Source organism: Sebastes fasciatus, chromosome 22 (assembly GCF_043250625.1).
Source record: "Sebastes fasciatus isolate fSebFas1 chromosome 22, fSebFas1.pri, whole genome shotgun sequence".
Classification (NCBI taxonomy): Eukaryota; Metazoa; Chordata; class Actinopteri; order Perciformes; family Sebastidae; genus Sebastes; species Sebastes fasciatus.
This window is the reverse complement of record NC_133816.1, coordinates 7,198,557-7,226,382: the sequence shown is the minus strand read 5'-3', so window position 1 is coordinate 7,226,382 and position 27,826 is coordinate 7,198,557. Positions and strand designations below refer to the sequence as shown.

The following is a 27,826-nucleotide window of genomic DNA, read 5'->3' as shown; positions in this document are numbered from 1 at the left end:
TGTGTTGCCTAAACCTAACTTCCTGTGAAAACGAAAGATTATTTTGAAAGGACACTATGCATTTAACAAGCGTATGTTGACACGCCATCTCTGACATATCCATCACATGTGCATCATTGCAACTCAGCTTTTTTATTAGATATAGTTTGCCCCACCCCCTACACTTTAACCCCATTCCTTCCATAGCCCATGAACCACTTACTGTAGACACTTGTGGGAGGCCTCATTGGTTGGGGGAAATATCAGACTTTGCTAACCTAACCATTGCCATTTACTCATTTAGCCTAACGTTATTACCACGTTGTTTTGTAATTTCAGCTCTATTGTGTTATTTTTGTGAAATGTGGTTTACAATCTCCACAGCTCATATCATTATTAAACAGCAAGTGTTGGGTCAGATGTCTCCACCATATTACCTATTATACTCTATAATCTAAACAGGCGATATACTAACATGCATTGTGTCTGTTAATTCAGTTAGCTATACAACAGTTAGTCTGCACTTGGAAGTCACTGGGTGGAAATATTTAGAGACAATTAATATCCATGTAAGAGCTAGTTTGTGTGGTGCACGCTGTTTTAATTCACTGAAGCATAAAATTCCACTTAGTAAACACTTACATTACAACTTAAGTTTGAAATATAAACAAAGCCAGGGTTCACTGAGCCAGGACAACAATTAAGACTAGCAATTCAGATGCAATTTGTTACATCCCCTGAGGTTCCTAAATACTAGAGGAAAAAATGGCCCAGAAAATAGGTTTCACTGGGTGATTTGTTATCTTTATAGCGGGAACTACATCTGATAAATAATCAAGAACTCATTGTGTATATGGTGATTAAAAATAACCCCGTGAGCTATGAATGGAATGCAGCCTGACCAGCCTGGAGGAGCAATATGTTCTCAGGCCGGGCCACTTTCTGTATTTGGGTTTCTCAGATGGTTTCTGTGTAATGTTTACAGAAGCTTCCAAAGGGTGCTCTTTCTAAACCTCAGCCGAGCTAATTTATGAGAGCAGTCAATGTTTAATATTTGCGCTGACGCAAACAGTGTCACGTCTCTTCTGCTGTGTTTGAGAGCACAGAAGTTTAACAAGGCTCCCAAGAACCACAGCTTGACACAAGGCCAGCTGAGAGCTCCTTTAAGACTTTAATTTCCCCTAAAAACGCTTGTTTTCCTAACATATAAGGTATATATAAATATATGACTTCCACTTATGTAATACTCTAATCGGAATGAGGTATTTGCTTGGTCTGAAGGTGAACGCTATCATCACATCGGTGGTGCGGAAAATCTCATGTGAAGCACAACATTAGGGTTGTGGCTAGCCTTGACATTCATTAAGTATTTTTCCTAGGCGAAACAAGATATTCATGCTATGGGACAGGCCTTATTAAGTTTTCCGCGGCTTCATAAATCTCCCAACATGGAGCTCCTCTCGTGTCTGGGAATGTAATAAGGCTGACATAGTGGAGCTAATGTGCTACATCCATCACAAGCATTAGCACGACTGCATTGCATGGAGCGCCATCGCAAACATTCGTTCTCAAGCGCACCGTGTTAGGCACACTTTAATACAACACTGATGTTTATAGAGCTCTCCAGTCTATTTATTAAAGTTATTGGAACACTAACAGAACTGTGAAACAAACCAGACTCCCAAAGAGAGAAGACCTAATTAAACCAGAATAAAGTAACTTGACAATTGTGTATATTTGCTTGGTATCTGTGGCTTCCTGTCTGAGGGGTCCACCGTGTCTCTGGTTCTTTTGATCCCCCTCTAAAACCTACTCCAGTAACCCATATCCGGTATCCTCATTTGCTAGCATGGTGACAGTTTCCCAGATACCAGACGGTATTGGTTTCCCTTCATCTCGTGGCACAGAACCAACCCCAGCATCTAATTTGCTAATGGATCCCTGCTGGAAGCTGCTGTCTCGACTTATTGGCGAGTGTAATTATTTGCGCTCAAGTGAAGCAACTGAGGACTAACTAAGAGAATGAATTAATCATTGTTTTGCACTCTGCTCCCAAACTCAGGGGGACTGCAGCTGATTTTACGTTTGTTTGCTTTCCACAAAGCCTGGGTGTCATTCACCCACAGAACAGGCTGGCTATAATTGCTGACAGAATAATTTGACAAACTTTGAGTAACTTCACTTGACTGTAATGAAAACTGATGGGTGGGTTTTCTCTCACACTTTCTAAAAGGCGACAATTATATGGTAATATGTGCTTAGTTTTTTCCTTGGAATGAGGAATAATGTAAGTTTAATATGGCTGTGTACTGGCAAGAATCTGGCGATATGATACGAACCATGATTCAGAAGTTACGATTCAATATATTACGATATATTGTGATACTGTAAGCAAGGTGATATTTTGCAATTTTTAAAAATCAAATTATAGGAAAGACGCGAGTAATAAAAAAACATTACCAGTACGCCTTTACGCTATTTCCCGTCTAAGTATACATTGCCACGTTGGAGTGGAGGAGTCAAATGGCTGAAGATAGATTCGACACCGCCATCTAGCCGTCGGGGGCTTAAACTAGGGATGCACAGATACCGGATCAGATATCGGGCCGATATTGAGTCTATTAGGGAAGCACTGATATGGACACTGGATCGGATATCGGGCCAATGCTGACTCAAATAGCCGGATTGGATATCGGTGACAATGGGCCGATCAATTCAATTCTATGTTGACTATATACATTATATACTTGAATTTTTATCTCCTGTTTAAGTTTTGACCAATTTGTTGCTGCATTAAAAAAGGTTTACACCTGAATTGTAATTCCTGTTAGTTTTGTGCAATTATCTTAATAATAAACAATTCACTAAATTTATATCTGTGTATTTATTTGTTACATTTTGTTTTACAAAGTTAGGAAAGCAATATTTAAAGCCTGATGTTGCCTTACACATGTTACATTATATACTGGCATTATAATTCCTGTTTTGACTAATTTGTTGATGCATTAAAAAAGGTTTACATTTGAATTGTTTTAATAATAAATAGGAATTCAGTAGATGTATTTTTATGTATTTTCACTTCCACACTTTGAGGCATTAAGCTTATTAATTACACATCGGTATCGGATCAGTACTCGTTATCGGCCGATACCCAAAGCCCATGCATCGCTATCGGTATCGGGACTGAAAAAGTCGGATCTGTGCATCCCTAGTTTAAACACAACACAAAATCTGCCATGAATCTTTGCATATAAACCATTAATTAAAAATCGATAGTGTTTTTGAGAATCAATACAGTATCACAAAACATAATACCGCAATACTTGGTTGAGCAAAAAAGAGTAATTTTCTCAAATGTGATTTGATGATTTGGTGAAAGACAGCACTTGTGTTCACCACAAAGGCTGTGTCAATTGGTTCTCCCTTTCATGTAGGAAACATACACTTATAAGGACAGAGGAAGGCCCAAAAGGCAACCTCTGTTTATGTGTAGTGTACCATGTAGCCCGGAGGAATTTTGACTCAGACCTATTACGACAGAAACCTGCAGAACCTGTTCTGTGCGTCCAATTATTTCAAGGCCACCAGCTCGAGTCTCAACATTCTCCCACCCTCCCCCCTAAGGGATATTATCAGTCAGTCATGACATGGTTGCATTTGTTAAAACACAAAATTTGGGCAAGTTTAGAGAACTTTATGTGTTTTTAATTGAATTGCTGACAAGGAGGTTACGCTGCCATTCACAAGGCTCTTTGGTTTAGTGGCCTCAACGCGGTTCAGCTTGACAGGGAGCTTAAGCTTGCCAAAGCCTCTGGGAGGCAGCGATAAGGAAAGGCAGCATAAAACCAAATAAAGCTGCTTTGCACTTGGAGTGAGACAAAGTTACAAATACGCTTAATGTGCCCGGATAAAGTGATTATATCTGTCTGGAACTAATGTAACACTAAAAGTGTCCTTTGTGTCCAATCTTGTTATGTTGTGCCTTTCATATTTATGCAAGACAACTGTCACGCATTCAGGAAACATCCACAACATTTCTTCATTCATGAGTTTCAAATAAGATGAGATCCTAACAGGAGACAGCTCTATGGACAACGTGAATAATTGAAGACTAATCCAACATGGCAGCATTGCCAAAGCCACGTCCTGATGTCAGATCCCAGTCTGAGAACTACTGCAGTACTGTGCCCCATGGCCACTCATTCAATCGCAAGCCAAAGAGACCAAGCTTCTCATCTTACCTATAATGACTTTCCCAGTATAGTCGGTCTGGAACTTCAATTATCACATGAAAGATAAGAAGCTATTGAGATGCATAAAAATGAATATAACATCGCAGACCAATTGTTGTCTCACTTTTGATGTGTGTTATTTTCAAATGACTCTAGCCTTTTGGTAACATGATTCCTCATCTATGACAATACTTGGTATGCCATCCTGGATATTATCCTAAGTGGCATTCCTCTGTTAATAGCTTGGGAATTTTAAAGGGCAAAAATAAGAAACAATTTTCCAAATTTAGAATAATTTTCTTCCTGCTTTTGTGTTTTATCAAAGGAAAATGACATGGAGTGACAAAGTGAATTAATGAGGGTAATTTCCATGCCACATTACACAAGGCACAGCAAAGTCCGACTTCATTATTAAGAGATTATTCTTAACTTAAGTTCACCAAAAAAGGAAATCACCATAATGGTCACTTCCCATCTCATTAAGATTCCATAACGGGGTCAGTGAACTGTTTTTTTGTTTCTAAAAAAAAACGGAGAATTACACAACGGTAACAATATTTTTTTCAGGGCTGTCAAAGTTAACGCATTAACGCAATCTATATTTCGGAGGTTGTCTCGGGCTTAGTTTTAGAGCTGGAGTGAAGATGCGCACCATTGTCGTGCACCATTTTCAAAAGGATTGACAGCCCGAGTTTTGTTTTCGCATTAAAGACTTACACAATGTGAGCAGGAGAAAAATCACAATATATTATTTCATTTCCACAACAAAATTAACAGCAATCAATAAAAACATGTTTTTCTTTCAAATGCAGACAGCGTAAAATACAAACGTCAAACAAATCAACATAACGAGTTTAAAGCTAAAACGACAAACCTTTTGTTTTGACCACAGAGAATTAAAATGTGCCCACAAAGCAAACATGTGTTTCCCATATGTCCACCATCAACAACATCTTCCATCTGGTGCTAACAGGGTTTCACCTCAGGCCTAAATTATCTATAAAGACAATCAAATTGCTTTTGGTTTTCAGTCAAGCATCTGTGCTTTGAACGTGCTACTAATCTCTTGAGTGTACATGCAAATTCTACTCTTTCTCTGAGGAACTTCCACCAGTCAAAATATTTAAGCAAAAAATTATTAAAAGCTTAATATTAAGTGGTGCTCAGAATTTGGCATGGAAGCAAATTGCACTTGCTGTAACACTTAAACTTAGCACTTTAAATAGTTTACCCACTTGAATCACTCAGCATGAAATGTCCAATTTTCCAAATGGCTGCTAAATCCTAATCTACTCCTTCACTTAGATCAGCTGATTGTGGTTGACCCAACACAACGTTGAATTTTCCACATATAAAGAAGGAAATTTGCAGTTCAGCTCATGTTGCTACTTTTATTCACCCCATCTTCAGTAATTTTAAAATGCTAATAAAACTGCTGAGGTATTGGATAACTCCACAATAAATAAAATCTTTAAATCATATAAGAGCACCCTTTTAATATAATTGACCTGCATGATAAAATATTAAGACATAAAGAACTGTTATGATGTTTTCACTTGCATTTGTGACATTAAGTGGCAATGGTTTGATGAGGTGGAGGAAGCTGGTTTCAAGGTGAAAAGTAACAAGTCTTACCAACACTTTGGCTGTCGCTATAATAAGAAAAAATGTGAAGCATGTGGGGAAAATATTCTGACAAGTGAAGAGAACACATTTTTAAATCTTTCTTCGCAGAACATCTCAGTAGTCTCTGTAACCACCGTTTTAAGCTTATCATTATCCAAAGCAGTAGTATTCATCTGATTCCACCCTGAGTTTCAGTGGCGATTTGCTGAAAGCTTCGCCATCGATAACCGTTTTATCCACAAAACAGTCAAGCTCTGTAGGCGAGGGGTGGTCCGGGAGGTCCTCCAGAGTGTCCAAGTAGCTACCCACGGACAGACCGTCCAGCCCGTCGCTGTTGGCGTCATTCAAGCTGTTGAAGCTGCCTCGCAGCGAGGTACCGTCCTGGCTGTCCGACAGGCTGTACAAGCTGCCCGTCAGGCTGCCCTCTTGGCTGGCCACGCCTCCTTTGTCTTCCATCATCCAGCGGATGGACTCGATGCCCTCGTTGATTGACATGAGCTGCTGCATCAGCTTCACGTCGATGGCTCGTAGATGTGCCTACAAGTCGGAGAAAAAAAATCCAGGTCAGGTCATGAAACTTAAGGATGATTCAGCATTATAAAGAAGTAGTTTGACATTTTTGAGAAATTTGCTTACTCGCTTTTTTTTCAGAGAGGATAAGATTGATATCACTCTCACCCATAAAATATGAGACTACAGCAAACGATAAAGATAAGCAACAGCCAGCCTGTCTAAAGGGAACGAAATGTACCAACCAGCAGATCTAAAACTCAGAAACTAGCACTTGGCCAGGAGCAGTAACTTCCTGGAGTTTTGACGTTACTGTGAGATTGCCAGGAGACTCCAGGAAGTCACCGTGCCCTTCCACTAAATTATTCAACTAAACTAAACTACCCCGCTGGCTGTAGCCTTATAATAAACAAATACATATGAGAATGGCATCAATCTGCTCAGCAAGAAAGTTAATAAGTGTATTTCCCAAAATGTAGAACTACTCCTTTAGCACAGCTCCTACATGTCAATACAACAGTATTGCAATGAAAGTCAATATCATACAAAACCAGTAGCATAATCATTGCTAACTATTGTTGGCATTGAGGTTCACAGTTCATTCTAGACCTTTGAAACAGCACTTGAGAAGACAATATTGCCACACGGTCCATTTAGTAGCTATTCTGGAGCTTTCGATCATATAACGTGGTTTTCATGAGCAGATTGAACCTCAGCTTTTAAGCCGACATTGATGCGAGAGCTTAAAGTGCTCAGAAAAAAAAAAAAATTGATATCTAGAATTCTATAACAACTGCTGATGAAGATCATGCGATATGAAGGAAAGCTCCGGCTCAGCTACTAAATGAACCTTGTGGTGAGATTTTTCTTCTCTCTCAACGATTGTTAGCATTCTTACGTCCTCTCCCAGAACACTATGTGCTATTTAGTTTAGACTATCAGGCTTTGTTGTGAACAAAGAGAATGAACTATGTGGCACCGGAATAAGGACTCGTACTCCTCATGTAACAGCGCAGCCAGGAAACAGTTTGCATCCAGGATTTCTGAATGATATGCCTACTTTACACAGTATGGCCATTGATTTAACTCCCCTGCCATGACAAGCCATGCCATTGACTGGGGGTGGAAGTGGACAGCCTATGGGGTCAATCAAAGGGGTTCCTGTGTCACTGGGTGACTAACACAACAGCTGTAACAGCCTGCTAGCTCCATTCAAAATGCACTGAGGCAGATGAAGGCAAACAGGGCTGGTACAGTGCTCCAGACAGCTGGCTTTCTTTGGAGTGGATTTGCAACCAGCTCTTCATTTAGCTCACATTGCTGCCGGTGTGTTTGTTTTGCGAGCAACAACCACCCGCTTTGCACGCACATGGAGGCTGAGCAGATGGAGTCGTATTGCAATTTAAGTCCGAGCAGCTATCTCGTGTTAATAAGATGGCACCAGTGGGGCGGCATCACAGAATGAGTTTAGGAAACACAATTAGCGCTGCATAATTGTGCCTGTGCCTGGGCAGTAACACTGAGCATGTTTCATTTGTCATATGAAACTAATAAGCGGGTCCCTAACCTTTTTTCGGAACTGCACATTTGCTCCTTTGATAGGCCCCTTGAATACTGTAAAAGCTCAACACGATGACGCTGCTGCTTAAAGTGTGTGTGTGTGTGTGTCTGCCAGACACGTGCACACCAAAACAGAGCAGTCTGATTGGATTAGGGATTAAGCTGCAAAGGGAGCCACAAAAACAGGGAAGCCCAAGATGGCCCAAAGTCAAAATGAGCTGTCCCACAATAAGAGGCCACTAATGGCATCATTACACTGAATTATCTTTCAAAAGTCAATTAGTTTGTTCTCATATCAGCACAATTAAATGGTGGCATGGCTGTCAGGAAGTGAATTAAACCAAAGGTAGGAGTTGTTAAAAGTACAAAATGTGCCTGTTATAGGTCTCAATGTCCCCGTCATATAAATAAGCCTATCAACATGAACTCTTGGTCAGTCTGCTGGACATGATGCAGCTCTACTACAGGCGGCAAAACTCGGCCAACCAGGCCATCTGCTCAGGAATCCTAATACCTTTCATGACCTCACTTATAATGAGGGTTTGCTGTGACTCTGCTGGATCTACAAAGCTTCACTCTAATAAGCATGGGAATAATGTAATGGTGAGTGTTGTCAGATACAGCTATGAAATCCTAAAAAAGGTAAATATACAGGCACAGAGAATTTCACATTTTTCTTGCATTTCCCTCGGGATCAATAAAGTTACTATCTATCTATCTATCTATCTACTGTATCTATCTATCTATCTATCTATCTATCTATGTATCTATCAGCAGAGTGGTTTGAATGACAGGAGGTGGGAGTTCTTCCCTGAGGTGAGGAGGGTTCATCAACAAAAGGTCTCTGCTGACTGACTTTAAGTGCAGGTGTGAATGGCTCTCCTGTAGGCTACTGACTGGTTTCCACAGTGCTTTATAACATAATGAGGCACCAACAACACCCATCAGTTGAACTTTTGCATTTAACAACCACATGTTGATAGGTAGACCTGTTTTGCATCTAGGCCAGCAAAGCATTTTCCTGTGAGCTCAGGCAGGCTTGGTTGCCAATACATGTGAGACAGTAGAGAGAGAGAGAGTAACTTTTTTAAACTTACCTGACAGAAAACGATGCAAAATAGGTTATAAGCTGGCTTGTGTATACAGAGTATACAGTTTACTTTGACAACTGTAGAGTTAATTATTAGTGACCTAACTTGTAATTACAAGTCTGTGAACTTTAAACAAACACAAAAGGTACACTGTATATTTCCTTGCTGTGTGAGCATATGCTGCAGTTTGGAGCATTTATGGTTATTTAACAACTGGCACATTTTCCTTAAACGTTACTGTAACAATACCTGAACAAAAAATGCTTACCATTTCTTGTTTTAGGAATAGCATCTTGCTCTCCAGTCTTGTCAAGTCCGCATTCTTGGCATACCGTTTGCAGTTCCCTAAATGCGCTGTTCCTGCTGCTGCTGCTGTGGACTTGTCCTGCTTGTCTTGATGCTTTCCTCCAGCCAGAGACCGAATGAGACTCTCCGGGACTTTCAGACCCAACTTTGTCTCTATATCCTTCAAATCAGGCAACACGTTGTTGTCCTCTGCCATCGTAGCAGGCAGGAAAGTAAAGTTACAGAGCTGCGAGTTGTTTTTGGAGACGCGCGTAAAAGCTTTTCTATCCAAAAAGAGGAGTTTGAGCCAAAAGTTGCGCGCTTCTCCTCACAACTTTATTCCGCCGGCTCACACAGAGTAAAGTGTTGAACTAAAGACAGTTGAAGTAAAAAAAACACTTCACACTGAATCCACCACACCGCTGTTACACCGACAGACCTCCCATCTAAGCGGCTGACCAGTAGCGAGACAGTTTAAAGACAACGTGCTCTCAGTAGATCCTCCCACAAGGGATCTTCCTCTGTAACCAAACACCAGACAGGTGAGGTGACACCTGGAAATTATTCTTGTACGCATGTGGAATGCATGTTTTCAGGGGTTACATTATGGCATATGGCTACAACTACTAGTCACCATAACATGGGGTGAGCACTATTATCTGTTCCTTCATTTTTGTCTGTATACAGAGTGTATAGCCTACAAATGGAAGATGAATGCAGGTAAACAAACAAAATCATAAATAAAGACACTGACATACAGTATCCCCTAAACATGTGTGCTCCATAAATAAAAAATAGATTATATAAAATGTGTTGCATATGCACATGCATATGTATTTGGTGTGTTTATTAATGTTTTAATGCCATTAATGTCACCCAGTGTTAGTGTAAAGTCGAACAAACCACTGTGTGGGCATTACAATTTAATCATATAAATAATTTGGCATGCACCCAGATCCAACAACATTCTGGCAAAAGTACAAAATGTACAAACAGAGAAGCAATAATGAATATTTCACATAGATTTAGTTAAAAAAAAAAGAAGCTGTATATGGTGGAGTACACAGTTCACTCAGTACACTGCATCTCGCTCCATTTCTTATCAATCACCACATCTGTTTCTTTTTTCTTTTTATCTCTTTCTTCAATCATTAATTACATTTCAAGTCATTTTGATAAATTTATCTTCAGTTCATACATCACTAAAAAAACAAAACAAACCCCTCAAAGCATCTCTTACCAAGAATATGCAGTTTCAGAAATTGAACTATTGCACCCCCTTATGGGCATTATGGCTCCACTACAAGGGCACTGTATGTTAGAAGAATTATTTCACTTCTATGATGATCTAAAGCCTATAAACAGGATAGAAGTTGTAGATGTGTATATTTTAATTATTTTAACTGTGTTCATAAAGTTACAGAACATTTTGAATATCCTTTTTTAATCTACATTCTTTCCACCTGATCACCTTATAAGAGCAATGTCAAACACTAAAATACAGGAGGCATCATTGCGGATACTGCCATGCCATTTAAAAGCCCTGACCAGAATCACAGTCCAGCACCACCTGGTGGCATCATTATTACACCAACACTTCAGTTGTCCATGTTATCTTCATTTGAACACAATTTCAAATTTGCCCAAAATCGGAACATTTCAAAGACTGGACCATTGCAATCTTTGCAAAACTCTTAAAAAGTATGTACATATATCTTTACCTTTCCATTCTAAAAACGCATCTTCAATTATTGCTCCACATCTGTACTATTTGTAAAGAAACATTAACTACACCAGCTTTGTTAAAGGGACATGAATGCCGCCAAAAGTTTACTTCCTATCACGCCGTAGCATTCGAGAGTCTACACCAGTGAGAACAGATCCAGGCGTTAACGAACTGCACTGCTGTGTCACTGTAAAAGTAAAGAGAAGAGAGCGAGAGGCTCATGTTCAAACACCGATCCTAGACTACAGATTGGCTTTTGTTGTCGTCGTAGCGCTGGTACTGATCTCCGAGCAGAGGCTGGTGGCCCTCCATCTTGTAAGACCTGGCACGCAATGCACATGAGGCGGCGAAAATGACTGCGACGAGCACAAGGGCGGCTACTATTGCCATGGTGATGATTTCAGTCAGAGTGAAAGCTTGACCTAGAAAGGTAGAAGAGGATGATTATTACCTTCGTTGCCTGGATTTATTTTTTAAAGGTCACATTTTTATGAAGACGAATATTAAAAAAAAACATCTACAGAGCCTTTAGAAAGGTGCTGAATAAAAGTACGGCTTTTCCTGAAAACACTTATGTGATTGTGAATTAATCATTTAAAAAATGTTGGCGGGTCTAAAATGAATGTTTCGTTTATCTCTGTGGAAGATATCTGACGTTTTATTCACACTTCTAACAAGGCTTGTGAGCCAATAGTAAAACAATGTTCATCTCTGGGTCGTCAGTTACTGTGGAATAAAAAACGGATAAATGTCAGATCGATGGAAAGTGCCTGGCAACGACTTGTTGTGAAGTGAATGCAATGGAACGGTAGAGGGAGAGTGCGACATCTAGTGGCTGAATGTTATTAGTGTTATCAATAGCACCTTTAAAGACAAGATTGAAAGCAGACCCCACAAAAAAATGTGCGTGTACTAGAAGAAAATGAATACCTGGCCATTCAGCTTCATAAGAGTAACCAAGATTTTCAGGGGCGGTCAAAAACATCTCAGCATTAGTCACTGGAGGCCAGAAAGGCACCATGTTGAAGCCCCTGTTGTGACCAATGGGGGCATTTTCTTCAGGATACAGAGACGAATCTGTCAAGAAATACTTGAAGTTAGCATAAAAGCTCACCTAAAGCAGTAAAACATGCAGGTATTACAAAGTAAACAACTGGAAACAAGTGTTTTGTTTTTTTTAAAACCTGGACTGTGTCTCCTCAGCCATTCGTCAAATATAGCGTCAGTGTAGGTGTGGAGCAGGACGAAGATGGGGTCGTTGGGCGAGAGGTGAGTCTGTCCTCCTGTCCCATTCAGGAACAGATGGGCCAGGTTATGGAGGCTCCTCACCACGGGGTCATAGTTCCCCTTGGGGGTGCTGTAGCCTGCCAAAAACAACATGAAACATGTAAGAAACATTGTATGTAAATGTAGAAAACACTGTATGACAGAAATATGTTCGTAGTCTCTCACCTTCAATTGTGTTTCTGAAGCTTTCAGAGGAGGTGGAGTAGTAGGGCGGCGTGTCAAAAGCGTTAACCTGCAGACAGTCTGCTATATCCTGGGGCTCTGGGAGACGCTGGACCATCGGCCTGTTGACGTTTCCTCCTGGGTTCCTTCTGATGGGAGAGCTCTCAGTGTCTGGAAGGAGACAGGAACCACATAAGATAGATTATAGCACTAAAAAGAATAAAAGAGGATCAGTGTAACATCACTAGAGAGTGGTGAATAAACAATAGTCTTACTGTTGCAGATGGTTCCCAGTGTGTCGTAATCCTCTACGCTCTCACATATGACCCTCCACTGGGAGAAGATAGAGTTGGTGCTGAGGGAGTTCATGTCGAAGCTGCTCCTGGCTCCCATCAGGTCGTCCGTGCAGATGTCACACGTGCTTCCACCGATGGCAAAGTTCCAGTAGGGAAGGGCGAAGGACGGGTCTTGCAGCATGTCCTGGTTTATTGAAATGAATAAATGATTTGTGAATGTGAAGATCAAGTCTAGACAGGCTAGGAGTTTGCTGGAGGCTTTATTTTGTTATGCTGCTGACAATGTATTCCCATCTCAGCAGGTTTTCTTTTAAGTCTCATTTGGTAATAGAGCAAATGCACAGTATAAATCGGTTATCATTTCCACACAGAGTTTTGCTTTAAAGATGACAATATCTGTTTACCATGCATGAACAATTCTGAAAATTGGTTCTTTAAAAGCCTTTGTGGAAACAATTTTAGGGTCTTTAATCACTTAATATGACATATATAGTAACGAAAAAAAACAAGAATTCAGATTAGTATAAAGTCTTGATGGATTTAGAAACTTTCTGGAAAGAAAATAAGTTTTTTGCTGTGTGATGCTCATCCTTGTTTTTGACAATTTTTTTTGGGCCGTCTAGTGCAAAAACTCATGATTTGAGATAAATACAACACATATAAGTAAAGTTATAATAGATATGATTTAATTGGAGTATTGGGGGTATTTTTTAGTCATATTAGTTGATGTAGTGCATCCTGATCCCAACTTGAAATTGCATCAGTTATGGTTTTCTCACCAATACCCAGCCATCATGGTTATGTGGGCCCCACATGGGTTATGGTGGGGGGTTACCTGGGTACCAAGTGGGTATGGGCCCAAAATGGGCATCTTATCTGGGGCCCACTTGGATCAACCAAGTTGGTCCCATGTGGGTCCTAGTTGGGTCACTAATGGGAAATTAGTGCATGGGCTCAGAATGGGCAACACAAATGGGTCCCACTGGGGTCAACTAAGTTGGTCCCAAATGGGCTCCCCATGTGAGCTATCTGTGTGGGTCCTAGTTGGGTCACTACTTGGAAATTAGTGCATGGGGCCCAACATAGAAGCTGTGGACAAACCCACTTACAACCCATATTTCAGCCCATGGAGTCCCCATGTAGTACCCACATAGAACTTAAAGCTGAGACCAAGATGGGTCTTGGGTATGTTACCAAGTTGGGGCGCATATAACACCCATTGTAATCCTGAATGTAATCCAATTGGGCAATTAACATTGGGTCATTATGGAACTTGCGGACAATCCCATATAGGGCCCATTTTTCAGCCCATTTACTACCCACATGGGCCCCACATACAAATGTTGGCTGGGTACAGTTGGGGGGAAACTAGGCTATTAGACAGTGATATATTGGTAATTTAAAAATGTGTAAAAACATCCAGATTTTGTATTTTAAAATGACCCATCACACTGTATAGTGTATGTAATCACATCCCCATTACTCTAATCCCTTTATACAGTATTTTACCTGCATGTCTCGCTCCAGCTGCAACAGGTGGAACCGGTGCCACGTGACGAACCCGGGCCCCTCGTGCGAGAAGTCCACGCCCCCGAAGCTGGCCTGGCCCGCGCCCAGGAACGTCTTGCTGACGGAGAAGTAGTGCGTCCACACGAAGTAGTTGTAGACGGTGATGTTCTCAAACTGCGCGGTGTTCCCGTCGGGCCCGAGGATCTCTACGTGGCGCCGCGTTGCAATCACCAGGTCCGGGTGCACCGTGCGCTTGGCCTGATCCAGCGCGCTCACGAACGCACGCTTCTCGTCCGCGCTGAGCTGCATCACGTTTCTTCTTACTGGTGGGGGATTATAGAAGAAGGGAAAGTGGATTAGCTCAATCAGTCATGCGTTATAATTGGGGATCAGTTTTTTTAATGAGTGAGAAAATTAAATGTGCGTAACGGGCAGTTTTTAATCAATTAATGTTGTAATCAAATACCCTTTTTCTAGGTTTAAGGGCTGTAATTATTTCACATTAATTTGAGTTTGTTACATAGGACACTCATTCGAATTAATTTTGGTAAAATAATATGTCTTTGCCATATAGAAATAGTTAATTAAATGGGCCAAAATGCGTTAATATTGCTCAGTGTGGTGCCCTAAAGGAGTGCCACTGAGCAACAGCACATATTCCCTAGCTATGATCTCTCCTAACTCCCTAATGAGTTAGATTCAACATACTACAACATTATTATTTGAATAATAGTATTATTATATTAATATAATTCTGGTGAATAGACTCAAAAACTTTCAAAACAAATGTGTTATCAAATGTGTAGTACCTTGTTCATGTTTTATATGACACAACATTTGTCTGTAACACAGTAAACAAAATAATGAATCAAATGCTTATTTTAATTAAAATATTTAAAAAGTCATTAGAGCTTAAGCTTGGCAAATTATGAATTTAGCACATTTAGGGGGTATATTATGGTAACAACTAAATTATTTATCAAAAAAGAAAACTGATTTCTTCACTTTTTGGTTGACATGAAATGTACCCCTAATTATAGAATGACTCATTGCTCAGTGTGGTGTCCTAAAGGAGTGCTGAAGTGCCACTGAGCAACAGCACAGAATCCCCTAGCTCTGATCTCTCCTAACTCCTAACATGAGTTACATTCAACATACTACAACATTATTATTTATTATATTAATATAATTCCCACTTACCAACAGAGACTCTCTGGTCGCAGCTGGGCCCGGTCCATCCGTGTCTGCAACGGCCGCAGTTGTACCCGCTGAAGTTCCCGTTACACTGACAGGTGCGGTTGAAGTACCGCACCGGCCACCGTTCCCGGTCGTCCCGTCCGTCGTGCGGGTACTGCGGACCATGCGGCCGCGCGTCCGCCGTGATGGACACGCACTGTCCGCGGCCCGCGCTGGAGCCGCACGGGTCGTCGTTGAGTCCGGAGGGCGACGGGCAACACTGACCGCTCCTCAGTCCGTCAGGTGTCACGCACTCTCTGGGGAACTGCGCGCTCACCAGCACGGCACCCACGAGCACCAAACAGCAGCACTGCCACATTATCCAAAAAACGGTTGCCAAACTTTTACGCACGACTGATTTGGAGTCAGTTTACACAACACATAGAATATGCACGTCAACTAAGCCTTTATCCAAAATGAATGTGCATCACTTTCAACACAGCAGGACTTTCTCTGTCAACTTTAAGTGTGTTTAAAACGTCCCCTTCCTTCTACTTCCCACCAAACCAGTGAACCATCGACCTTAAATACCAGATTAGCGCATGACCGGATTTTCCCCCGCGTGATGCTCACCATCACATAACTTCATATTCCCTTCTGGCGATGGAGGAGACAGAGAAGGTACACTGTTAACAATTGATGTTAATTTACAGCAGGATTTCAACAGTATTAACCTGTTATTGCTAAAACAGTGCTTTACTGTTAATACAAAAGAAAACCTGTTAAATTACGCTCATAGGCCGTTTTTTAACTGAACTATAATGCATTCTTAAAAAACAGCACTTTACTGCTGATCAACTGTCTAAAGTATCTTTAACAGTTTCATGCAGTATTTCTTTCATTCTGGGACCTGATCTGCACATGTGAGGCTTGTACATTGTACATGATTGTAAAATCAGTGAATTAGCTTTATTGTTCTTCACTCAAGTGTTGTTCTGGTTTGCATTCTGTGCTTGTAGCCAGCTAGAGACAGACATTTTGGGAAACGTGTCAACAAGTCTATCATAGCCTTTTTCCTAACAAGTGCCTTTAATTGTATTTAGTGTGACTATTCCTATGTCTGTAACCTGCTAGGTCTATTCACCTAGGCAAAAAATAATGTTGTAAAAAATACAACCTATAGTGCATTAAAACAAATCAGTAAGATAATGTAAAATACACGTGAAAAACAGCTATATAATGTATCTTTAAACAGTAAATTAACTGTAAAATTAATAAAAAAACAGTTCAAACAGTATCTTTCATTAATAGTACAAAGCTGTAAATTTCAGCGACAGTATAATAATGTTAATTTTACAGTAACATCAAGGCAACCCTGCTGCCAGTTCTTTACTGTTATTTTACTGGGAAATTCTTAACAGTGTAGTGTGAGCCCTCATGCACAATATCCTTCTTCTAGAAACTCACTGGACTCCTGCTGCAGTTGCCCAAAAATGTTCACATCATTAAATGTGAGGAATTAATTACAAAAATAGTTTCAGATTAAAACAAATTAGGATGAATGAGCAGGCCCTTTGTGAACTTTTCTAAGTGTGCATGGACTGTGAGGTTTTCAGCACGCCTTTATGAGCACTGTATGGAAATTAATTTGTTATGAAGTGGTATAGCCTTTTACAAATGAAGCCACTGGTATACATAAATAGATGCTTGTGGAATTAAAATAAATCAACTTGGTGCTGCAAGGAAGCTCAGAATTACAATATGGGTCTTATTTATATGTCTATCAGATAGAAAAGCACTAAATAATCCAAAACGGGCTATGTTTTAAAGGAATCCTCCCACTGTAGCAATGCCAGGATCTAATCTTGAGAAGCGCCAGAAGTTCACATGTTTGTTAGAGTAATTATATTTCGGGTCATTTGATCTCTCTCTCTCCGTCTCTAGTCTCAACGACCTAAAGACTGCTCGTGGTTTCATGAGCATGTGAGTCCTGGAAGCATGAAGACGCCTTCTAGGAATGCAGGACTCTCTCTGTGATTTCTATGTTTTCAAATCAAAGTGAACCAGATGCAATTTACAATGAAAAGATGTTTCATAAATCCACTTCATTATATTTAAAAAACATACAGGATTATAAGATGATTTGTAGTAGAACTATTTGTAATATTTGTTAAAAGCAGGGACATTTTTCAAAGGCATCAAGAAACATTTTCAACCTTTAAAAGGATACTCAAGATATTTAGTATTTCACTTCCATTAAGCTAGAAGACTTGTAAGAGAAAAAAAACGAATGGTCACGATTGAAGCAGGAGAGGCCAACATCTCCTGACTTTTAGTATTTAATATGGGACAAACTCAAACAATGGATTCTACACTTGCCATGATGCAACTCAATAGCATCTTACCTTATGTGTTCACATAATGGGATGGATGGTAGAGATGGGAAAGATTTGTATGTTTACAACTTAAAACCCCCTGAAAACCAAGGAACTGATTTGATTGATGTCATTTTTAAAAAATATCACCACTTTAATTTGAACAAAGTCCATAGATTATTAGGCATTGATGATTCAATAATACCAAAATATGTATCCTAAAATGAATGTTATTGACATGAAACTGTTTGCACAGCACAATAAAATGAAAATGAACTGGACTAGTACAATCCCAGTAGGTCTCCAGTTTCTGAAACACTCAAACCAGCCCGTCTGGCACCAACAAAAATGCCACGTTCAACATCACTTCAATCACCTTTCTTCAACCTTTATGATGCTTCTTCTGAACTTCAGCAGATCGTCTTGACCATGTCTAGACGCCTAAATGCATTGAGTTGCTTCCACGTGATTGGTTCATTAGATATGTGCTTAATGAACAGTTGAAGAAGAGTTGTACCTAATAAAGTGGATGGTGAATCTGCTAAGCCTAACCCTACATACAGGTTAACCCTTAACCATAACTTTATAACATACACTGTATATATACACTGTGTATTGCCGTATGAAGATGAGAGATTAGTTTACTCATGACTCCGCGATGGGGCCTTTTGTGTGAACAAGTGACGCCCGGTGTTGTGTTTTTGCAACACTGAAAAAGTCCCTCCAAATCATGTATTATATATATATTTTAATTATCAAAGTTCTCTATCACTAAACATCGTTAGAATGAAGGAAAAAGGAAACTATAGGTCAAATACTTGGAAAATTGTCAAAATGAGTCCAGAAGAGAGAGCTGTAGGGGTCAGTGGGAGACAGCCATGTTGTTGTATTTCTTACAGTATTACTATTTTCCCGTCCAAAACATTGCTATGCTATAGTGTAGAGTCTAGGGTGTTGGCATATGTAACGTTTGTCTACATTCAGTCAGGAATAGGTACTACAACATAGTTTCAAATAAATGTTCCACGACTGTGAGCCTCTGAGGGTTTTAAATTTGGGTTTATGTTGGCTGACGTAGCCATCCATGTTTGTTTGGTTTTCAGGCACTTTCAGACTCCAAGTAGGTCATGTCAGAGTTTCTCAGTCATAATTACTTGGGTGCTAATGTGAACACACTCTTATCCCTCATCCTACGAACCTATTTAACATACAAGGACTACCGACTGGTGTCCCTGGGGACCCAAGCATAAACTACAGTAAGAAACAACCATCATGGCAAAATGTTAAGTTATTTCTTCACAAAACATTATTAGTTATGTGATTAATGTCATCTGTTGTGTAAAACGAAAATAGACACATGAGGAAATGTGTGTCTGCCGCATCTGTGTAAGTCTCCTCCTGACTGACAGAGTGCCTCTAGCCCCCTGATAGTGTCTGATACTTTAAATTAGGACCCATGGCAAACGTGTTATCTATCTATTCTATTTTAGTCATTGAAACTGCATAGGCTGCAATTGGGTACTTTTGCCTGGGGTCCCCTACTGTAGGACCCCAACACATCGGTATTTTCCAAAAAGCACTAATTAAAAGAAACAGAAACAGAAAACAATGGTATGAAGTCATTCGGAACAGATTGATTGACAAAGTCAAGAAAAATTGCAATGATAGAATAAAGCACCTGTGAGATATGACAAAGACTATACCTCTGGGTTCTGCGGGGACCTCAGTCGGTATGAGGGAGATGGAAACTGGCAATTATGATAACTCCAATATGACATGAATGCAGCATTAGACTCTTCATCCATGGTAAATGCCCATATCTTTCTACATAGAGGTATCATCAGCAGGATGACAAAGCTATACCGTGATTATTTCAGGAGAAAGCAAGTATAAAACTGTGTTACGTGTCTTACCTCTCCTCTCCTTCTAGCATGTCGCTTTTTTCTTTGCTTACCTTTTCTGCCTGTGCTCCATTCATTTGAATTCTCCCCCCCGATGGCCCCTCCAGCGTGTGCACCGTTTGTTGATTTGCTTCTGCAGGTGAAGGATTCGGGGCTGAAAACAAAAAAAAACAGCCTTTGATTAGTTTAAATTAGCTGATGATACCTGTGGCAAAATCTTGATTAATTTGGTTTTCTGCTACTATAACCTCAGGACATTTGTTTGAGAAAGGGAACATGATTGGCTGCTGCTGTTGTTGACAAAACCTACAGCAGTAACCCAGAGGAGTTGGAATCTAGGGCAAGATCAGCGAGGAAGGTTCTTTAAAAAAAACCTCCAAAGTCTTAAACGCTTCCCAGAATTCACTGCAAGCTTTACGCTGGGTCACGGAGAGGACACTTGATAGTGTGAACAATGGTTATTTGGTTGCAGTAATTGTTATAACATGTTTATCAGTTATCCTCAAGGGGGATCAACACCCACTAATTAGCAAAAAACAGTGCTTCACAAATTCACTCATCAAATGATGGTGATGGTGATGGAGAGGAGAAAAACAACAACAACGTCAATACTTTCACATCAAAGCGTAGGAATTTAAACATGTTCTCAACTCGTCACACTGACGCTTTGTCAGATCTATCTGCATTACTTTACAGTTGCAATAAACACACTCTTAACATTGTGAATTAAACAAAAAACACTTTAGGTTTAGGCAATAAAACCATTTAGGTTAAGTAAAAAACTTGGGCTTAAAAACTGCTATGTTTGTCAAGTGAAAATGTGGCTTGGCATTGTGAACACGGGACAAGAACGAACAGCTGATTGTAATGTTAAAGTGAAACGTAACGCACGGGACACAAACAGCAGTCTCCTGGATGAAAGCCCTGTGTTGTTGGACCCATCCACCCAACCCTCCCACCCACCCTGTGTGTGTGTCTCTTTTGCCCTTTTAAACGGCGTCAGCACAGAACTTTCTCTGTGCAAATGTCTATGAGTTGTTAGAAGTTTCACTAAAGAGTGATTTTCCTTCTCAAATGGTTTGATTTAAATAACTGGTCGAAGCCCAAAGAGGTAAACGTATCATATATTTCAGCAACAAAACAAATATTAGAGAAAATAATACAAATTTATGAAGCAGAACTTTGTTTCACCTCACAACCCCTCAGATTCATCTTGTGACCCTTTGCTCCAATGGACCCCCTAGGGAAAGTGCATATAAAGTAAAACTAGCTCCAGTAAAATGCTTCATACATATTGATGCATCAGTATCAACAATCGAATAATACAATATCAGTCACAGGGGCCATTTTTCTGTGAAATTAGTACTTTTAATTTTGATACATTTTGCTTATAAACACATTTGTACTTTTGCTTCAGTAGGATTTTGAACGCAGGAGTATTTTTACATTGTTGTATTGGTACTTTTAGTTAAGTAAAGGATACTCTTTCCCCCACTGATAAAAAGAATATTCACAACAACTTTTTGTCTTGGAGAGACGTGATGAACCCGATGCCGTCAGTATTAATAATTTGCAAGCAAACTTGAAAACCAAACATTCATATTTAAATGCCACCCTCAGGCATATAAAAAAAACACAACAATAGAGCAGTTTTCTAAGAGAAGTCTTTTCTCCAATGTGATCTTCCACACTGCAAGGCAAAGATCCTTCACCCAGTCACATGTGTTTCACGTTGGTTATCATTATTCCAGCCTGCATCTATCGTTCCATAATTGGGGCTTGACGCCGAGGATTACACAAAGCTAGCGCTAAGCTCATTCTCATGAAGTGCATTTGAAAAATGCAGCCACATTCCTTATGTATGTGCGGTTCCCATGTTCCCCTTCAGAAGTAGCAGGAGACCCATTAACGTGTCAAGGATGTTATGACCATTTAAACATAATTTGTCTGGAAACGCTGTCAAGTTTTCTTCAATTCCTTTAAAAAATGTCAAAACGAATACTGTAATAGTTCTAATGATCAATTATTTTGACCTTAGAGTCTCATGCTGGCCCTAAATGAATTTTCTATGATTTATCATCACCATCATAGACTTGTGGGGTATTTAATAATTCAAAGTGCTATTGACCTGAATATGCACTGCAGTGATTTTACTGTCACGTTTAAGTAGAAGGGGAGCCATCTATTTACTGATTGAGTCCGTAAGAAGTTTACCATCTCTCTGCCAAACTTCTGCACACTTCACACTTTTAGCTATAAATGTGTCAAATGAGTGTATATGAATATGATGTAGAGCTAATACAAACCTGTTGTGATTACACTCACAAAAACGGAGGCGGCAAAGCTGTAATCCAAACAAATTTTCTTTGCCATATGACAATTTAGCAATTAATATAGGCTGTAAAAGCTAATTTTTTAATTATCTTTAAATGTATGCATGTTAGATTAGTTTAGTGTTAACACAATTAAAAGGTCAGGGGTCATGTCATTGCGATAATCTAATGACTGAAATGGAAATTAACACCCCAAACTGCAACAACTGTTTAGAAATCTACTGCATTATTTCTGCCGTGGGCGCTACACGTGTACACATCCCCTCTGTTCGTCCCGTGACCACCCGTCCACCGACCTCCCTTTCATCCCCACTCACCCCCTGCTACCGTACTTGGTGCATGTGTGTGAATAAACCTTGGGCAGGATAGAGGATCATGTGAGAAGATGTGACTCGGGCTTAATGGTAATCCTTGCCTTTGGTAAAAATGGCACAGTGGGAGTCATTAGGAGGGAGCTATACGAGCGGTTCATATGACTGTCTGCCTCCCGTCTCTCCCCTCTCGTCTCCCCTCTCTCCTCTCCTCTAAGACAATGCCTGCAACTGCTTGGCATTCTCCTTCACTTTCTCACCACATGCCGTCTTCATGCCATTCATTTCACCTCAGCCCCTGCTTTTCCCCATGTTCATTTTGCTTCTCTGTAAATGAAGGAAAAATAAAAATGTATTTCACTTCATCTGAAAGAATGTGTCCCATGTGAACACATGGTTACAGCTTGAGGCATCTATGCTATAACAACAGTAGGAGTCACCAGCTATGTTAGCAGCTCTATGAGGCTGGTTTCTTTTAACCACGACGGCGGCCGTTCCCTATAACCTTAGATATTCTAACCTTCACCAACAACTTATTTCAAACCAAACACATCCTCTTTTCCTCACTCTAACCAAGTGTTTGTGCCTGAACTAATATATATCAAATGATAAAACTAGGGATGTCAATCGATTAAAATGTTTAATCACGATTAATCACATGATTTTCCCATAGTTAATCGCGATTAATCACACATTTTTTATCTGTTCAAAATGTACCTTAAAGGGAGATTTGTCAAGTATTTAATACTCTTATCAACGTGGGAATGGATAAATATGCTTGCTTTATGCAAATATAAATACATATATGCTGCCAGATCCTACACACTGCACCTTTAAATTTGTTTCTAATTTTCTGTGTTTCTACTCTTTTTTGACGCGCAAGCTGAAAAATGTGCTTTAAAAGAAGGAGGATGGGAATGCACCTATTGTTGAGATATTTCAACATATTCTGTCATTTAATGTCATTGATTTCATTTGGAGGATTTGTTGTTCAGTCTGGACTAAAGAAGTGAACCTACAGATTAACCAATGAATATTGCCAATCATAGAGCAAAAACATAGCAGGGGAATGTAGCCACAGAAAAAAATCCATTCAATTAATTTCTAGCACAGATGATTTTATCTCCGGGACGAACACTCCTCCTCTGATCTATAATTACTATGTAGTGCATGTAGAAGATAAGGCAAGGTGAAAATGAGTCTATATTAGATTTTGAGACAGGTGAGACTGCTATTTGATACCATGTTCCAAATCATCTAAATGTAATGACTTCATTAAGAAGAGCTTATGAAAACCTTATCATGCTGAAAATACACACACTGACTCTTACAGAAAGTTCACTTCCTAATTGAGCCGGGAGTGAATGGAGGTCTATCCTGCGGGACTGTCTGCTGACGGCATGAAGCAGGGTCATGACCAAAGCTCTGGGGGTGGGGGGGAGGTGCAGCGGTGGAGGAGTGTGGGGGTATTTTGCGTTTAATTTCTTAAACTGCATGCATATCATAATTTGCATATACCAGCAGCTGTGACTGCAAAATGAAACTGTGAAACAATGAAGAATATGTGTTTTGTTTTCCCTGCTTGGTATCTCAAATTAAATACCAAAACTAATTCAAAGACCAACAATGTAATATAAAAGCACTGCTGTGTTAACCCACAGTGACAACATCTCTCACATACATTCGTGGTGGTCACAACCGATATATTTGTGCTGAGAAGAAATCAATTTGGATCCTTGAATGAAAAAAAAAAAAAACTCCATTAAGTTTCACACCATATCTGCCGCAGGAATAAAAATAAGCCGGGGAATAAGGGAATACATTTCTATTGCGAAAAGTTTAAGCCTGTGTGCCGGGAAGGACAACAGAGACTTTTCAACAATAAAACAATTAATTCTCATAAAGCGATAAGCACATTAACAGTCACAAGCTTGAATTCCAACACAAATAAGTTGTCCTCAGGAGCAGGGAGTGTTACATGTGACAGAATGAGTAAAACCTGAAAAATACCTTTTTTTTTTAAGAAACAAGCCCTTCACTTTGCTTTAAATGGATCTCTACACTGTAGGTGTAATACAGTCTAAAAACCAGCAGAGGACAGTGACATCTTATGTAAAGATTTGTACTAAGACAAGCATCCAAACTGTGTTTACAGCAGTTCTGGGTGGGGATCCATCCACTGTACACATTACTGTACATTTTAGATACAAAATTACAATTTCTTCAGCCAATAAATAACATTTATGTTGAAGAATTTAACTCCTAGATGAAAACTTAAGAGGTTTTCAAGACCTTTCTTGACTCGTATATCTTAAAAATGTCCCAATCCCAAGTTCGCAGGCAATATGATGCAATTAAAACCATTACAGTTACAGTTTTAAAGCTCCAATATTCACATTGCAAGCACCTACACCTTTACATTGGAACACTGGAAGTGTGCAAACTGTTTTTTGGTTGAAGATAAATATGTGAAAGGAAGAACAGGCAGGAGGTACGGTAAAAGTGCTTCCACTACGAGCTACTTCTGAACTTTTAGGCGCTGTAGTTCACGCGTCAGTTTTGCAGAAGCACAGAATAAGCATTTTATATGTGAGTCAGAGAGAACTTCATTTGTTCCGCCAGCGAACTTCTCAGAGTGTAGTGCCAGCTCGAGGTAGACTGACACGCTGATGAATAGCAGGAGTTAGTCCCTCAAATGAAGGCCTCCGCGAATATCGGGATACTGTCTACTTAGCACATGCACCAGCATCCTAAATCTGCTGCTTTCCAATACCAAAGCACTCCAGGTGATTTACATAGCAATAATTTAAACAGCAGAGGTGCCGTGACCGGGCGCTGGCAATAAAATACGGAGATCTACCGCCCAGACTGCTGCTACCACTTGATTGCTTTTTAACAGTCATTAGTCTTGCGGGAGCCTCTTGAAAGGGCATCATTTTTCGGTCAATCCTTCGCTCTACTTCACAGGTTTTTTTTCACTGATGTATGAAAATGAGGGAGGATATTGACAGGTACTGTAAATGGGAGAGGTGAGAGTAATTCAGCGGGAGCCGGCTGTGTCACAGATCATCGCTGACAGCAGCGGTAATTAGTGAGGAACACTAGTCTTGCTCCGGGATGTAGCAGGGAAACAGCTGGGTTGGAAGGTTGTGCCAGCCTCGGCCAATTAAAATGCTGCACAGAAGTAGATGATGACAGGGAGAGGTTAAGATGGAGCCTGCTCATCATTACTGGAGAAACACAAACACTTTTTAAATGAACCTATGCTGGGGATTCGGGATTTTGTGATTATCTGCGGTCAAATGAGGCACTATCAACGGCAGCCTGGAGTCGAATTTGATGAATAAACAGCAATGTGGTTTTTATTTTTCTTCCCCCCAAAATATCCTGCAGAAAAATATTTTTTCGTTGCTGAAACTTGGAACTTATTCAGGTCACGTATGTGCAGTTTTATATTGTGATATCAATATACAGATGAGAAAAATAAAGAGAAAAGAAGCCATAACGAATGCAGATACTTCCATACCAGACACGAATGGGTCACTGAATGAATTATAAGCTATGGGCTTTACAGTTACCACACCTCAACAAACTTAAAGACCAATGGAGGATTTTGGACCCGCATGTTAGATAGCCATCATCAGAACATGTAGAGTTGCAGAAACTTGTAGAGTTTTCAAACCTATAGTTTGTTTGCTCTGGTCCGAATTGGTGGGTGTGTTGGTAAACTTGTTGCGATTTCTTTTCACACAAACATTTCAATCTAACCAAAATGCAAAAGCCATGGCTGCAAGTCACTCGGCTCATTGGTTAGATGTGTCTGGGGCAGAAGCGAGAAAATGAACGTAGGAAGAAGGTCCTATATGCCCAAATATTAAGAAGGCCATGTCAGACCTCAAGTCGATCTCTGGCTAGCAGCTAGCAAATTTGCTAATCATGATCCGAGTGTGCAAAGTGCATATGTTAAAGTGAGCCATTTAGCTCAACGTACACCTTTTAGTTGGGTCACATTGGATCACGTTCCCACCACAAATGAACCGCTTTAGAACTGACCACTTCCTCAAAACGGTCTCTGTGTGGTTGTTCTGGTCAGCACCCAAGTACAAGTACTGTCTTCAGATCATAGACTAAGAAGTGGACGTAGTCAAGTGATGTCACTCATTGGTTTGTGGACTACGGTTTTGAAGCCTGGAGTTCGGCATTTTGGCTATTGCCGTCTTAGTTTTTTTGGCACCAGAAGTGACACAAGTGAGTGAGAAGTAGGGTCATTTTCTCATAGACTTAGAACCAGAGGAGTCGCCCCCTGCTGGCTATTAGAAAGAATGCAAGTTTAAGGCTATGGCTTAGCAATGGCTTCAGTTTTCAGAACCGGAGGTTGTCGCATTCTTCGGATCTGCCCAAACAAATTGTACCAAGTGGTACAAAATTAACCAGAGTTCGATTCAACTGGTGTAAATAATGCAGGGTTGAAATCGCCTTTAAGGGACATGATTTTTACAGATAAAATAAGTTTGTTTTTGGCCAATCAAGTGAATGAAACACCTGACAAATGATGATACATCATCACATTGATGCAAAAATTCTGTCCTGCAAATTCATTCTCAATTATGTAATGGTGTAATACAACTAGAGATATTAAAGGGATAGAAACTGGACCATGGTATTATACTACTAACATGCCAAACCATAATATGCCGCTGATTACTTCCTTTTATCGAACACCAAATACTTTTCTCAACTCATGTATTGAGTTGCACAACGTACTGCCATCACCCTGTTCCATCTGTCCTTCAAATACTGGTCCTGCTGATACCCTCATTAGGTGTCCCCTTATGTGTTGCTTCCTAAGACAGCTACCTAACGCCCACAGTAACCACGAACAAAGGGATTGAAAGAAAGAGACAGAAGATCAAAGGCCTTGGACAAGGCTTTGTAAAGTCCCAGATCTGGATTCTACCGCGACTCTTTTCGACAGATGGCAATCTATGTGCCGTTCTTTGAAAGAACATTTCAGAGTTTCCAGGTTTGGCGAAACATTTCCTATAATGTACAGTAATTGCTGTATATATGTGGAGTTATTCAGAGAGCAATTCACTTCACTCTGTGGGCAGATGAAAGTCAGGCACTGATGTGGCAAGAGACTTACAGAGATGGAAGCACGTTGCCTGTCAGGGTGAGGCATGCATGAACAATATAATAAATCAGAAATGAGCTCCTCACTCCTGGTGATTATAGTCATAGTTGAGGACCGTTCATCTCTATAAAAATGTCACATTCCCTTTGTGCCGTGTCACGTTTTGGGTGATAAAAGTTTGGTGACTGATGCCAACTTTTCACAAACTTACCCAGAATAGATTGGAAACATTGTTAATTTGTGCCCACAAGTATACGTGCGTACGCTTCCTCTCATAGGTATGTGCTGGAGCTTTCCTGAAGGAAATTAATTCAGCAGAACGTCTTAATATAG

General features: G+C 40.1%; 2 protein-coding genes across 2 annotated transcripts; both read right to left on the bottom strand.

Moving 5' to 3' along the window:
• Window positions 1-4,934: 4,934 nt before the first annotated feature.
• Window positions 4,935-9,733, bottom strand: lurap1l (leucine rich adaptor protein 1 like). The gene is made up of 2 exons (XM_074623490.1): window positions 9,267-9,733; window positions 4,935-6,374 (listed from the first exon to the last, which is right to left on the bottom strand). Exons 1-2 carry the CDS (start codon window positions 9,498-9,500, stop codon window positions 5,988-5,990), a joined length of 621 nt encoding a protein of 206 aa, XP_074479591.1. The 5' UTR covers window positions 9,501-9,733; the 3' UTR covers window positions 4,935-5,987.
• Window positions 9,734-11,010: 1,277 nt separating this feature from the next.
• Window positions 11,011-16,031, bottom strand: LOC141760581 (5,6-dihydroxyindole-2-carboxylic acid oxidase-like). The gene is made up of 7 exons (XM_074623489.1): window positions 15,464-16,031; window positions 14,264-14,586; window positions 12,734-12,938; window positions 12,462-12,629; window positions 12,194-12,373; window positions 11,940-12,086; window positions 11,011-11,431 (listed from the first exon to the last, which is right to left on the bottom strand). The coding sequence occupies exons 1-7, from the start codon at window positions 15,816-15,818 to the stop codon at window positions 11,247-11,249; spliced, it is 1,563 nt and encodes a 520-aa protein (XP_074479590.1). The 5' UTR covers window positions 15,819-16,031; the 3' UTR covers window positions 11,011-11,246.
• Window positions 16,032-27,826: the final 11,795 nt, after the last annotated feature.

Bases quoted from the DNA above. Each gene is read 5' to 3' on its own strand.
- lurap1l (XM_074623490.1), bottom strand. From the start codon at position 9,500: ATGGCAGAGGACAACAACGTGTTGCCTGATTTGAAGGATATAGAGACA. The intron at 6,375-9,266 runs GTAAGCATTTTT...TCCGACTTGTAG, and splicing joins TATTCCTAAAACAAGAAATG to GCACATCTACGAGCCATCGA.
- LOC141760581 (XM_074623489.1), bottom strand. From the start codon at position 15,818: ATGTGGCAGTGCTGCTGTTTGGTGCTCGTGGGTGCCGTGCTGGTGAGC. The intron at 12,939-14,263 runs GTAAAATACTGT...TCAATAAACCAG, and splicing joins AGCTGGAGCGAGACATGCAG to GACATGCTGCAAGACCCGTC. The intron at 12,087-12,193 runs GTTTTAAAAAAA...ATTTCTTGACAG, and splicing joins GCTGAGGAGACACAGTCCAG to ATTCGTCTCTGTATCCTGAA.